The sequence below is a fragment of the Salvia miltiorrhiza genome, chromosome 7 (genome assembly GCF_028751815.1).
Source record: "Salvia miltiorrhiza cultivar Shanhuang (shh) chromosome 7, IMPLAD_Smil_shh, whole genome shotgun sequence".
NCBI lineage: Eukaryota > Viridiplantae > Streptophyta > Magnoliopsida > Lamiales > Lamiaceae > Salvia > Salvia miltiorrhiza.
This window is the reverse complement of record NC_080393.1, coordinates 19,267,817-19,282,263: the sequence shown is the minus strand read 5'-3', so window position 1 is coordinate 19,282,263 and position 14,447 is coordinate 19,267,817. Positions and strand designations below refer to the sequence as shown.

Here is a 14,447-nt window from a genome sequence, read left to right as displayed (position 1 = left end):
TTGGAACCGGGAACCGGCGGTTCCGGTTCCGGTTCGAACCGAGAACCGAACCGTGGCCACCTCTATGTACAGCTTCTTTCCAAAGTGGAGCATCTATACTAGTCATGGCAGCTTGATAAGTAAGAGGATCCTCCTCAAGCAGAAACGCATACACAACAGATTCATCAATTTTCTCAGAATATTCAGCAACAAATGAAGTAATGAAATTGTTACCAAACGATGTCTCTGTTCGTCTCCTCTTACTTCTTCTCGGTTCCGACGTTTTCTCAGTTTCCTGGGCTGAACGATGAGAAGCCTCAGCTTGATTTTCCTGTGAAGTACTAGAAACATTCTCAACAGTAGTGTTAGTCTTCATAGGAAATATATGCTCAAAGAACTCAGCATCACGAGATTCATAGATAGAATGATCACTTAAAGACATAAATCTATATGCAGCAGAATTATGAGCATAACAAATAAATACACAATCAAAGGTCTTTGATCCTACATTCACTTGTTTTGGATCATTTAATCTCACTTTAGCAAGGCACCCCCACACTTTTAAATATTTCAGGTTAGGCTGAAAGCCTTTCCACATTTCATAAGGGGTTTTTTCAAGTTTCTTGTGAGGCACACGATTAAGAATATAACACGCAGATAAAGCAGCTTCCCCCCACATGTTGTTAGGCAAACCAGAACTAAGCAACATAGCATTAATCGTATTCTTGAGAGTTCTATTTTTCCTTTCAGCAATGCCATTTTGTTCAGGAGAATAAGGAGCAGTAAATTCATGTATAATCCCATGTTGTTCACAGAAATTTTTCAAGAAAAGAGTACTATATTCACCTCCTATGTCTGATCTTAACCTCTTTATCTTCTTTTTCAATTGATTTTCTACTTCTGCCTTAAACTTGAGAAACGCATCAGTAGCTTCATCTTTGGTTCTTAAGAGGTACAAACGAGTGTAACGAGAAAAGTCATCCGCAAATGAAATATAGTACATCTTTCCTCCTTTACTAATTGTGCTTCTAAATTCAGCTAAGTCTGTGTGAATCAAATCCAGAAGTTCAGATGATCTATGTTCCACAGATTTAAACGATTTTTTAGCAAATTTCGCTTCAACACATATTTCACATTTAATAACATCCTTTTGGTTTGAAGCAGAAATTAAAGCCATATTCCGAAGTTTCTTAATAGAAGCATAATTAACATGTCCAAGTCTTGCATGCCAAACATCTAACGGCTCAATCAAGTAAGCAGAAGAAGAAACATTTTCATTCACGATTTCAGAATCAACATTCAGAACAAACAGACCATCACAAAGATATCCCTTCCCCACAAAGTTCCCACTTTTAGTCAGCACAACTTTATCAGACTCAACAACAATTTTTAAACCAGCTTTGCTCAGCTGAGCACCAGAGACTAAGTTCCTACGCATGCTCGGCACATACATCACATTAGAAAGACTCAAAGTTTTTCCAGACGTGAGTTTAAGCAAAACTTTTCCTTTACCGAGCACGCCGGCAATGCTGGAGTTCCCCATGTAGACGCATTCTCCCTCTGCTGCATCCTCAAACTCATGAAAAAGGCTCCTGTTGCTACAAAAGTGTCTTGATGCTCCAGTGTCCAACACCCAATCCTTCTTGTTCTCGGCCATATTTGCTTCCACCACAGCTGCAATGATGTCATCATCGGTTTCAGCCAAGTTTGCCTGATTTGAAGGCTTTGGTGCGGGCCGGAAAGGTTGTTGTTGAGAACCCTGCTGGTTTCTTTGAGGACATTGATAGGACTTGTGACCAGGGGCTCCACAGGTGTAACACGTCACCTTCGTCTTTGTGATTTTCTTGTCTGTTTTGAATGTTGGCTTCTTTCCATCGTGCTTTGTCTTCTTAAAAGCTTGTGACTTTCCTGTTCCTGTACCACCATCAGATTCAACAAGATTAGCCTTCGAAAAATTAACAAAGTTCGATGGCTTATCTTTGAGGCGATTAGCCTCTTCGGTTCGCATGTGGCTGATGAGCTCTTCAAGTGACAGGTCCCTCTTCTTGTGCTTCAACATGTTTCGGTATTTAGACCACGATGGAGGGAACTTCTCGATGAGTACATTAGCCTAGAAGATTTCACACATCTTCATTCCTTCGTTGAGCACAGCAGCGGTCAGGTTCTCGTATTCGTGCAGCTGCTCCATGATGGGTTTGTTGTCCACCATCTGAAACTCTAGCCATTTTCCGACAACGTACTTCTTTAATCCAGCGTCGTCACCACCATATTTCTTTTCCAGAGCCTCCCAAATTTCCTTCGCCGAACGACGGTTGACGAAAAGATCAAAGAGGCTATTCGTCATGTGGTTTAGAATGTGACCACGAACAGTTTTGTTGTCCTTTTTCGTATTTGGCCCGACCGTTGTCATCGGGTGGAGGAGGCAGGGCTGCGTCTGTACCGCCGGCAGCGACGACGATCGTGGTGATGGGTGGAGGAGCAGCAGGGGCTGCCTCGAGCAATACGTAATCGACTTCGAGTTGCTCAAAGAAGATTAGCAATTTCTGAGACCATCTCTTGTAGTTTGATCCATTCAGAGGTTCCAATTTCGACAAATCGGGCAGAGCACGGTTTGATAGGGCCATTAGGATAGCTTTTAAATTGTTGGAACAGCCACACCTTGGCTGCGATAAAAGAAACAGGCAGAATTCTCTGCGCATACCACCTGCTCGACAAAAAACCTCAACTTGCAAAACAAAGTAGAAGAAGAGAAACAAGAATCGAAACTGTGTCGCGGCGCACCGCTGCCTTAAAAGCTATCTCGGCAGACCCTCCGGTGACAAGTCTCGTTGCCGAATGCTTCCCAAGGTTAACACAGCAATCCGTCAATTGCGTGCACTCGCTGAAGACGGAGTGGAGACGCTTTCAATTTATAGAAGAGAGAAAAGGTGTATCTATATTCTAAAAGGAAGGAAATTCGCAGCCTATGTAGAGAATAAGGATTGCAGAATGTAGAGAAAAGAAGTGCCCAATATGAAGAAGAAGAATAGCCGTTTTTTCTATATCTTAGATTGGAGTCGCTGCCTCCTTTTATTTGGAGATGAGAGGAAAGTTCAAAAATAAAAAATCAGCCTCTACCCACTTCCCCCAAAAACGTGTGTTTTGTTTTTCACATCCAATGACTAAGTCAAGGGCACAAAACAAAGAAATATGGGCTGGACATTAAGCCCAATGAAAGTTAATTTGGGCTGAGTGAGTTGTCGTGTTTTATTTCCTGCAACAACCATCTCTCTCTCTTTCACATAGAACACGCACACACCCAGACTGAACCCTCACACAGAATGCAAACACAAGACACGACACACACAAACGCACCATTCTCATTCTTCCTCACAAGCATCATTGGCGGCAGCCACCGCCGCTCGACTATCCCTCCAAGCACCACCACTGACATCTCTCGCCCTCTCTCTCACCACTCGCTCATCTCTCAACTTTTCTCCCTTAACCAATAGAACATATACACTCCCATGTAACCACTGTCAGCTCCCCTTCCGTGGACTCCGGCCACCTCACAGTCACCAGTCGTGCCTCCGTTTCTCTCTTTCTTTTTCTTTATTACCCAGTCCTAGTCGTTGCCTATTTTTTCCCAAACCCTAGATCCCTCAAATCCAATCACTCAAATCGCGGCCCGATTCCCGGGTCCGACCGACGATTATCCTCGAGGAGGTTGCATATCAAGATCTATGGATCTGACATACTTATTTTGGGGGCCCAACTAAAATAACGACATCAATGTACTCAACCAATCGATGTTGTTTAACGATATTCTTGTGGGAAAGACACTGCCAATGTAATTTGAGATCAACGACTTTACTATAGTATGAGATAGTTCTATAGAGACATGGCTCTCGAGAGATCTTGGAACCATGGTACCCAAAAATTAGTTTTTCAAATTGGCATTGATTTGATGGTACGCAGTAATTGAGATGAGTTATGTGATTATTCTAAATAAAAATTTAACATCAAATCGATACCAAGATTAGAAATTTTGCAACTAAGTGAAGATGTCACTGTATAGCAACTTATATTGCGTGTGTAAGGGTTTTAAATAGAATAAAAATTAACGATTTTGTTTGGTGAAGGCATGAAAGCATCCACAACGAGGCTCGTTGGGCAAGCTCGAGAGCTCCGCCCATCGTCGCAACCCCGATTCAAAGGGCGGCTTTTCACAGATAGCCCAACACGAACAAAAATAAGGACGATTGCATGTGTCTTTAGAAAATAAATCAAAATTTATAAGTGTTTATCGATGATGACGTTGCATATTTTTATTTTTCTTTATAATTTCAAAATAATCATTGTACGGCTATATTTTAAAATGGTTTTTTTTACCCCAAAATCTCTATAAATATCAATTCATTTCGTTTATTTTTGATATCAAATTGATTGCATATTTGCATTACATATTTTGGAGGCCGCGAGTCAATTGTTGGAGTTGGCGCCACCACAGTAAGAAACCAGAGTTCCCGCCACCCCGCGGCGCAAACGGCTTCAGAAATCTCCACAGCAATGGCGGCCCCTGGCAAAACCCTAATCGACTTCTTCCAGCAACCGGCGGCGAAGCGCCTCAAGAGAGTCTCTCCGCCTCCTCATAAGGACGACGCTGCCGCCGCTTCCTCCATGTCAACGATGTCCATTTCGCCGGAGCAGAAGCGGAGGATGGAATACAACAAAGCCCTCGCCTTGTCCAAGCGGAACCTCAAACTCTGCTCTGATAAACTATCCAAGGCAGTTGCTACAGGTCTACCATCCTCTTCTTCTCATTTAATTTCAACTCAATACCAAGTATATTTGTTGACAGAGTCAGATTCCGTCGACATCTCCTTTTGTTCATTAACACTCTTTGTTTGATCATTATCTTTTTAAGTTTTAGATCGAGGCACATATTTGCTTATGGTATGAAATGATACAAAATATACACATTTTTTCCTACGTTAAAACAGTTACATTCGCCGTTGGGTCTCAGTAGTTAATATTTTCTTAGTACTTCTGAGTATATGGAGTTGTGTATGTGGAAATGGAGGACATATTGTTGGAAAAGGTTTGATTTGAGCCTCCTCTGTTTTGCTGCATAAGCCATGTTATGTGAAACTGTACCAATGAGGTTTTAGTTATTTAGAGGTTGAATGTGCATTCCGCGGACAATTTCTTACCCGTAGGGCCCTACTTTTTTACTTTGGTTTACATTTTTGTGTATAGCATGTTTGGAATCTGCAAAACACTAAAGAACTGCATGTTTTTGTGTAATTTCGTAGACTGATGCATGTTATATAGCATAACTAAAACTGCATGTTCTTGTGTGATTTGGTTAATGAAGGGGTGGGGTACGTAAAGTTGGAGGAGCTACTGGTGGAGCAGACCTGGTCAGAAGTGCTATCTGGCGAGCTGCAAAAGCCTTATGCAAGAAAGTTGTGTGAATTTGTGGAGACTGAAATATGTGGTAGCACACCAATTTACCCTCCCCAGCATCTGATTTTTAATGCTCTTAACACCACCCCATTTGACTGTGTAAAGGCAGTTATTATTGGACAGGTAAGGACTTTATTTGCCTTGAAAGTGAATCTCAAAATAATTCCCAAAAAGAAAATCAAGAAATTTGAATTAATAAGTAAAAATGAGAGTTGATGCTAGATGCATTGTCTTTATATGTTGATTTCATTATCTTGTCACGAGTGTTTCTGTAGCTATAGCGCAACTTTGTTGCTGGGGCTAGCTGCTCTTTCAGATTTGTTCTAGAAGGGAAAAATGAAGAATCTTATCTCTTTGATACTTCTATTTGGTTTGTCTATGCTTATGCAAATAATCTGATAAATTATTTGTATGTTCTATGGCTGATTTTGTATTCATCATCTGGGTATTCCTTTTGATATGCCAAATATTCCGATCTTCTGGCTATTCGCCTTTCATTATACCATAGATACATATGTACAATTCTTATTAATTTTCTCATTTGATACCTATGACATCCTAATCGTTTTTCACCCACTTGCCCCCCACTTTCAGTTATTGCTGTTCATTGAACTCAATCTATATTATCTAAAAGTTGAGAAATTGCATCTCTACTTGTGAAATAGTCAAATTTTTCCTGTAATCTCCTCAGGACCCATACCATGGACCAGGCCAAGCAATGGGCCTCTCTTTCTCTGTGCCGGAAGGCATCAAAGTCCCTTCAAGTCTTCAAAACATATATAAAGAGCTCCAGAAAGATATGGGATGTACAATTCCATCTAATGGGAATCTTGAAAAATGGGCTATACAGGTAATATACTTGCATTCCCAAGGGCTGGTTACCGTTTTCTCTTACTATGTTAGCATGCATCTGTTCCTCTTTGCATTATAGTCTGTTCCTGGCCATAATTTGTAACCTTAGGACTTATGTTAATGTTGTTGTCTTAATTGTTGCCACATAAGATGAGGTAGTCAGTATCCAATGTGTTTGGGGCCACTTATATTCATGTTTATGAAGATATTTTTGGGCTGCAGAGTGTACAGGTTGTAATTATATTTTTCTTTCCGAGAATACATCCAAGTACATAAGATAAAGAGCTTTTATTGGGGGGCTATGACATGAAATTACAGTTTATGATTGGAAAAATAAGGTTGTTTCTCTTTGGGAGTGTGCCCTCACTCCTGAAATATTTCAATTTTTTCTGCTCTATATCTATAATTTTGTTTTCTAAGGTGGCCTAAATATAGTGGGCATGTTATGTTCTTACACTTTTTTGATATATTTATCTTTCATTATACGCTGCATCAGAACCCAGTTTGTTGAGTGCCTGACTGTTTCTTTGATTGTTGGTGAATAAAATGAGCAAATGTATTTGTCTCTTTTAAGGAAGAAAGAATTTTAGATTCCAATGAGTTCATCAAAGGGGACAAAGTCAATACTAAACTATGCTGTAACACCAATCTTTATTTTCCTTGTATGTTAAAAAACTTGAGATGAAAGTAATTATATCTAGTCTACATCTCGCATCATTGGTTCAATGACTGACTACATTGAAGTATTAATTTTTATTTCCTAACCACCATTCAATTGAGTGCATATGAATTTAATCTCCTCAAGAAATGACTCTGTTGTCTTGATCTCTAGGGTGTCCTGCTGTTAAATGCTGTTCTAACAGGTATGCTCCTTCTTTCTTCCTCTTTGATGCTAACCAAGTCATATATATGCTGCGGTGGAAACTGTTTTTATGCTGATCTATATGTGTTGGTTTTTGTTGATTTGGGTAATTTGCTGCTTATCATTATGTTGGTCCTTAGGATTAAAAAGGAACTGTAATAGAAAATCTTAGGGTCTTTCCCCCCTAAGGGGACAGTATAAAATTTATTACTGCATACAGTGTTTTGAAATTAACTGGTCTCATATAAATGCCATCCTATTTTTTTTTCCAGTTAGACAGCATCAGGCTAACTCTCATGCCAAAAAAGGGTGGGAGCAGTTTACTGATGCTGTAATTGGAGCAATTTCACAGAAAAGAAGAGGAGTTGTTTTCATCCTTTGGGGAAACTATGCCCAGGCGAAATCCCGGTAATTTATTTCATTATATATGCCTAAGTAATGGTCAAACATGGTTCTATGAATATTCGTTTTTTATTATCCATTAGAAAGAGAAATAGAGACAAAAATTTGGTGGCTCTTATCAGATCACTTCCTTTAGTATATGTGAAGCTTAAAGTTATTTAACACGGCCTTTTCACTATGGCTTAAGCTGGCACTTTTCAGAATTTTGGCATATTAATTTGACCGTGCAAAATGTAATTGCTCACTTCAGCTCTTTTATAATCCTGAGACCAGTTTGATATAATGTACTTGAAGACTATTTGAAGCACCAGTTTCTAGATTTCCCTGTGAAAAGCTATCTATGCTTAATGTGTCAATGAATTTATGAACACAAAAAGAATGGTGATGGATGATCTGTGGTTGAGGTTTGCATGCTATTTCCACCTTTCTTTTAGCCTATATCAGAAACTTTTGTTAATCTGTTTTTTGGTTGAAATTTATGTTGAACAAAGAAAATGTTCTCCCAATATGCAAGAACCATCCATATACTGAAATAGGTATCAGATTAGGCATCTGACATGTTTTGGTGGATTCTTTTTGCAGGCTGATAGATGAATCAAAGCACTATATTCTCAAATCAGCACATCCTTCAGGTTTATCTGCAAACAGGGGCTTCTTTGGATGCAGGTGGGTCGTCTTGATTGCATAATTGTTAAATTTTGCATCTGGATATTTTCAATTGCTTTTACTTGCAATTGGGAGGTAAAACCATATCCCACAGCAAGATCACCACAATGGTCTATTAAGATGATATTATATCAACTCATGTGCCTCATAAATCAACATGTTCTTTGGGATACGCATGGAGATGGATTTGTATTATAGGTAGCCGGCAATCTTGCTTTTCAAAGTAGATAAAATTAGCAACCGTGCTGAATATGTAAGGGGTTGGGGGTCGCTGTGCTGGCCCAGCTTCTAGTAATATGTTCACTTTTTTTGGCCAAGGAAGTGGGTTTAGAGTTTCAGTCTTGTGATACTAATACTGATTTTAAACTTTGTTAGGCACTTTTCTCGGACAAACCAGATCTTGGAGAAAATGGGAGTGTCTCCAATAGATTGGCAGCTGTAGTGCAACAGAAGGACGTTCCCATGTTTTGCAACCTCGACTCGGAGTCTGAGGTCTTTTTGTCATCGTGTCTCATCTGCTGATATGTATAGTTATCAACTTCCCGACCCCGTATTGCAGTTGTAGTCTTTCCCTCTAACTATCTACATCTGTAGGTTCTACTGTGAAGATGTTCTTATTTCAGATTATGGTACATTCCAGCTCTTCATCTTCTTACCTATTCGAGTTACTTGCATATTTTTGTACTTTTGTAGCAGCTAAGCTCTAATAAGCAAATGTGGAGAAAATTCAAATACAGCATTTGTTCATCATAAAAGACAAGATTCAGTTCTGTGAAAAAGTTCATTCAAATACACAATGTGGGTTTTACATTTCTACTGCTATCTTTTGAAGAGAAAATGATAGGAAATGTAAGAGGCCTACCCCTGAAAACCTTTGGTAGCCAAGAAAGCTTGCAACACCATATCTTTCTCCTGGGCATTATTAAATGATGCTCTCCTCCCATGTCCTGATGTTAATGTTGAATGTGTCATGTTCACCAAAAGAGTAATATTATTAACAAACATGATACATGCAGTACGCCCTCCCGTGCCACAACATTTTCTAGATTTTTGGACAAGGAACACATTTCTTGTTTATGTAATGAAATCTCAAAATTACTAAACTCTGTTCCTATTCCTGGCAGAATTGTTAGGGGCTTGGTGCTTTGATAGGAATTCTCATTAAGCATTCTATAGATCCTTGAAGGGCCTTAAGAGAATCCATGGCACTTCCGTTTTGGAGAGTGGACCTCTCAGTAGGATTCGAACCCAGACGAAGTTCTGACCATCTATCAGAGAAAAAAGAACGAACCGATCTTGTAGGATTCCCAATAAATTCTTGGATTTCTTCCGGAAGTTATTATCATTTCTAGAATAAAATGGTTTGGGTGGCAAATGATTTATTTGTGCTACAAAATCTGAGTCCTTTAGCAACTGCCCAAAAATATATCACAGGAAACAAGAGCCATTAGCGATGCTAAAATAGTACTCACCAGGTAGTATCCATTCAAAATCCAACTCAAGCAACTTCTGAACGCTCTTCAATTGTTCAGAAACTGCCAAACAAACAAGATGGGGAGAATAAGTATATAGTTAAGAGGTCATTGCCATAATAGAGCAACTAGCTTTACTCATATGAAACAGTTCAACATGCAGCCATTTCTATTCATGAACCAGCTCTATACAGGCTATAAATCCAATTCAGTGAACAGAAGATAATGTAAATTGCGCAAACCTGAAAACCAGTTGTATTGTTCTATTATGCTCCATCCAAATTCATCCATCAAAAGATGGTCACCGGTAAAGAGGACCTTCCTAGTTCTGTCGAGTAAGCAGACAGATCCCTGTCATTAAAAAGGTATTGAATCCTGGCTGAGTTGAAGCTGCAATATTTAAGGAAAGAGAGCAGTAGTTCACAGAGGAGAACAGCATCATCATCAACAAGGCGGCATGATAGTGCACTGGATTATCCACATTAAAAGGACATATTCAACGCGTTACAAAAAGGATATGCTCACTTTTGTGTGTCCTGGGGTGTGTATAAGTGTGATGTCACTGCCAAGGGTCCAAGGGCCGTTCCCCTCAAGCTTGATCTCCACATCAGCTGTTGAATCACACACCTGGTGAAGTTACCATTGAGATGAGTTACTTCTAAATTCAAAACCACTCCATTTCAAAAGCACAAAGATGCTACCCGATATACCAAAAGAAGAAGAAGATAGGCACAAGAGTGCAGCATAGTTATCTTGCATATGTCATTAGATAATATTGGAGAAAAGGATAAGAAATGGACGGTGAAAAGCATGGAGTGGGGAGTTGCCAAAAGCATGCTGAGAAATTGATGTGCAATAAGTAATCAAGTAACCGCTATAGAAAAATCCAATTCAACAGGATCCTAAAAAAAGGTGGCCATAATTTAATCATCTTACTTCTTCTGAATGAAGAATCCTAGAACAACCCAGCTCCTTTGACCACTTATCATGATCTGCAACATCATCCCTGAAAGTGGAGTAGAACCAGCAATTATATGAGAACTGGTATATATGAACGAATGGGCACTCATATGTTGCATACTTGTGGGTGAGAAACATGAAGCGGACTCCACCCATCTTCTTGATATTGCTGGATAGTCTCTCTGTGTATCTAGGACTACAAATTCGAAGGGAAAATGTAAATTCATACTGCTTTATAAGAAGTTGAGTATGTAACTGAAAATACATCTTCAAGTGAAAAAAAGTATGCTGATCCAGTGCTACCACAAGTGAGATTACCTGTCTATTAATATATTCCCTTCGGGTCGTTCAATAAAATAGGACGTTGCTCCATATGATTTGTCAGAGTGGTAACCACAGTGGTATACTCCCTGAAATCAATTAGTTGGTGACCGCAAAATCAAAAGTCATCCAGCTCTATATCAAGTCAATAGTATGTTAATAATGATGGACATACAAAAATTATAATGATAATAAGAAGATGGACTTGCACACTGCTAGTTAATCCCAAATGGCGAGTCACCTTGTACTTATAGAAAACTTTGTTCATGTATATCCAAAAGTAAAAAAAAGTCGAGCTACGGTAACTAAACTCTGTGTCAGATACATTGTTAACTTTCTTCTTTTATATGCACAAGTCACACCACTTCAGTATTCTGTCATTTACATCGCACCATTGGCAACTTGTTATATATACCTCGTTAGTCATTTTTCCTTTTCATCAGCTTCTGGTCCTGAGATAACCAAAAAAAAAAAAAAACCACGAACCTACTATGGAAACAGGGTCTGTACACATACAAAACTATCTTATCTGAGACGCGATCTAGCTTATACAATTTGAAAATTAATGAAACATGGTCAACAAGATATTACGCATCTTTCATGCATGATCTATGCAGATGTAATTATCTAATTTCAGTTAATCATAATGAAATTGAAGAGGTCTTTCATATACTTCATATACCAAAATTCAAGAATAAATCTGTGATGTACCTGAATTTTGTGTTCATCGATTGGAATCGGGAATGTTTTATGAACTGCTAAAATATCACGAGGAGGCTGTTCTGTGTGGATTGAGTTGGTCGGACACGAAAGTAATGCCTTGAATCAATTTACAAACAGTTAAGATCAACATGAAATCATGCATGGCATAAAACTAATCTAAGGATGATCACAACAAGTACATCAATATAACAGCTGATGTTGAAATACTCTCTCATTGCTTTCAAATGAACTTTTAGTCAATAAAACTCTCTCTATAGAGTAAATCATTAAGCTATGTCCCACTTAAGATATCACCTTTCGAAACATATTCCCTAGCGCATATCTCAGCTCTGCCAGCAAGTATGACTCTAAGGATTAGATGGGATATGAGTTGTCTTCTGAATATTAGGAATATGCAATTTACTCACTCCTCATTTTCAGCTGGAACACAATTTCAATCTTTGCCACATGGTTGCCCCTCCTTCAAAAGAGTCAGTGTAGTTCTACTTCTACCCAAATTAGAAGGGTTTAAGTTTGGATCTCATGTCTCCTATTGATGCAGTTTTGAGTTTCTCTCTTGGAAATTAAAATCCTAAATGCCAGATTAATCCACTAACACAACATAGGATAAGAGAGGACCCTAAGTTTAACCAATAAGACTTGACCCCACTGTTGTCTCATATTTACAGAATCATTATTTAAGCATTCTAGACTCCACAATGTTCATGTTGATGGTCGACACTTGTGATCAAACTAGACAGTCAAATGAGATCCATAAATTCAAATACCTCAGAGACTTAACCGAAAATACACTATGGTTAGACTTTCTGGACAGTCTGCACTGCAGTGAGAAAGTTACCTGAAGAGCTCTGATTCTCTCTTCATGGCATGCCGGCTGTTTAAGTACTGCAGACATGCCATCCTGTCTATTGAATATTTCCTGAAGTAAATGTGGATAGGTCATAACCAACAAAACCATGTATTTACTCAATGAACTAAACGTTATCATTTCATTGCCATGGTCTGCTTCATGTATCTCTGCAGTGGCAGTTTCAACTAGCAAGGACTTCTATCTTCGTCACACTTTTCTACAGTATGTTCTAACGAATTGAAGTTTTTAGTCCAACTAAAATTGTACAAATGCCATCCTATAAGATTTCAATAGCCTAGCCTAAGAATTTATTGTGTTTTCAGTAATCACTAAACAGTACTTCCCCTTCATTCAGAACAAGCTGACTGCTGGAAGAATACCAAATCTATTACCACATTTAACTAGAAGATAGGTATTAAAACTGAAATAAAACTATAAAAGTTACTAAAAACACCCATTCAAGTCTATCAGGTGACAATTCCAGAATCAGATTGTGAACATTTCTCTATATCTATTAAATAATCTCAACTAAGAGAAGGAGATCACCCAAAATAAAAACCATGCTCCAATTCTCAAAGGAAACACATAATCTATGATTGACCAGCTAGTAATCCTAAAAAGAAGTGTGGAAGAAGACCACTCTTGCACACATCCCTAATCATGATCCAAAAAACAAAGTTCACAATGGTGGTGTAGATTATCATGTCTTTTTAGTTGTGGCGTATTGCTTCCCTGAATTACTTGTGTGAGCAAGTGTGTTAAATCTTCTTGCACTGTGGTGTTGTTGTGTGTGAGTGCATACTAACATTCCATAGGCAACAAAATTATTAAAGCAATGATAGCCTAGAAGGAACTTCATAAGTTAATAGATACCCTTTAACGCTACATAACAACCATACACTAGTCCCTGCATCTCTGAGCATTCAGAAAGAAAATGAAACAGTTTCTTCTTATAACTCAACAAATTAAATCATACTATGAATTTTCAAGTCCATAACTTAAGCGTGAAGCTGAAAATATCCTCAGAAGTGTTACCGGAGCCATCCAACGACAAGTGTCACAGTCTATGCATGTGTTATCTGCAACATAGAAGACATTCAATTCTATGTTACTTAAGCTCGACTTATCAGAAACAACTAAACCAGCAAAGAGTCAGAAACAATAAGCCTCCACCATTTATCATCTGCTTACACAACACGTAATATAAAAGAGAGAAATGAGTACAAGTGCTATTTTGCAAGTTAATCAGCTTTCTATTCAAAAGTCGAATACGGTGCCTTTCACTGTAATACTGAAAGAGGCAAAATTAACGGTATATTCAGCTCTCTATCTAATTTTCAGTCTTCTCCACGAAAAGATAATTATGCATATATAAGTTAGAGCTGATATGATATGCAGCTCAGAATCAGATAAGATTCGATACCGACGAACAAGTCTCCGTCGACATTTTGCGGGCGTCGAACTCTCCTACTCTTGGTGTAAGTGCTGGACGAAGCTTTGATGCGCAAAATCGAAGACGTCAGTCCCGCCGCCGCCGCCGCCGCCATTTTCACAGAACAAATTAAACGATAAGCGAAATTGCAAGCTCGAGCTGTTGTGGGAGTGGGACGGATGGAAGGTTAACTGTTTTGCTTCATCCTCTTCTTTCTAAACCGCCATTGATTTTCTTCAAAATATTAGTAATTTTGAGATTATCTAAAATCCACGAATATGATTACATGTATTTAAAATTTATGATATGGTTGGTCTCAAAAAAATTACAACTATAATATGAATATTCGTAAACATTCCAATAGTGCGAGATCGATATCAGTAATAATAATAATAATAGAAAATTCGTATAAATATTTTTTTTCGATGGAAAATAGCATAAATTTGAAGTGCATGCCGTATCTGCAGTCTCGATATTTCC

General features: G+C 38.6%; 2 protein-coding genes across 3 annotated transcripts; one reads left to right on the top strand and one right to left on the bottom strand.

Moving 5' to 3' along the window:
* Positions 1-4,094: 4,094 nt before the first annotated feature.
* Positions 4,095-8,864, top strand: LOC130993199 (uracil-DNA glycosylase, mitochondrial). Its single transcript, XM_057917986.1, has 7 exons — positions 4,095-4,759; positions 5,336-5,550; positions 6,119-6,277; positions 7,112-7,142; positions 7,414-7,549; positions 8,126-8,209; positions 8,585-8,864. Exons 1-7 carry the CDS (start codon positions 4,528-4,530, stop codon positions 8,649-8,651), a joined length of 924 nt encoding a protein of 307 aa, XP_057773969.1. The 5' UTR covers positions 4,095-4,527; the 3' UTR covers positions 8,652-8,864.
* Positions 8,865-8,926: 62 nt separating this feature from the next.
* LOC130993198 (uncharacterized) lies at positions 8,927-14,312 on the bottom strand. 2 transcript variants are annotated; one of them, XM_057917984.1, is made up of 11 exons: positions 13,959-14,312; positions 13,571-13,614; positions 12,524-12,604; positions 11,674-11,781; positions 10,960-11,051; positions 10,763-10,837; positions 10,618-10,687; positions 10,207-10,308; positions 9,924-10,032; positions 9,682-9,744; positions 8,927-9,156 (listed from the first exon to the last, which is right to left on the bottom strand). In XM_057917984.1, exons 1-11 carry the CDS (start codon positions 14,080-14,082, stop codon positions 9,068-9,070), a joined length of 957 nt encoding a protein of 318 aa, XP_057773967.1. In that variant the 5' UTR covers positions 14,083-14,312; the 3' UTR covers positions 8,927-9,067. The 2 variants fall into 2 exon arrangements, with proteins under 2 accessions (XP_057773967.1, XP_057773968.1); XM_057917985.1 differs by lacking the exon at positions 12,524-12,604 and having other exon boundaries at positions 13,959-14,275.
* Positions 14,313-14,447: the final 135 nt, after the last annotated feature.

What these genes read in the sequence shown, in the direction of transcription:
- LOC130993199 (XM_057917986.1), top strand. Translation starts at nt 4,528, where the DNA reads ATGGCGGCCCCTGGCAAAACCCTAATCGACTTCTTCCAGCAACCGGCG. An exon ending in ATCCAAGGCAGTTGCTACAG is followed by an intron (nt 4,760 to 5,335) that starts GTCTACCATCCT and finishes TGGTTAATGAAG; the next exon opens with GGGTGGGGTACGTAAAGTTG. An exon ending in TATGCCCAGGCGAAATCCCG is followed by an intron (nt 7,550 to 8,125) that starts GTAATTTATTTC and finishes TTCTTTTTGCAG; the next exon opens with GCTGATAGATGAATCAAAGC.
- LOC130993198 (XM_057917984.1), bottom strand. Translation starts at nt 14,082, where the DNA reads ATGGCGGCGGCGGCGGCGGCGGGACTGACGTCTTCGATTTTGCGCATC. An exon ending in CTTGTCGTTGGATGGCTCCG is followed by an intron (nt 12,605 to 13,570) that starts GTAACACTTCTG and finishes CATTTACTTCAG; the next exon opens with GAAATATTCAATAGACAGGA. An exon ending in GGATTCTTCATTCAGAAGAA is followed by an intron (nt 10,309 to 10,617) that starts GTAAGATGATTA and finishes TAACTTCACCAG; the next exon opens with GTGTGTGATTCAACAGCTGA.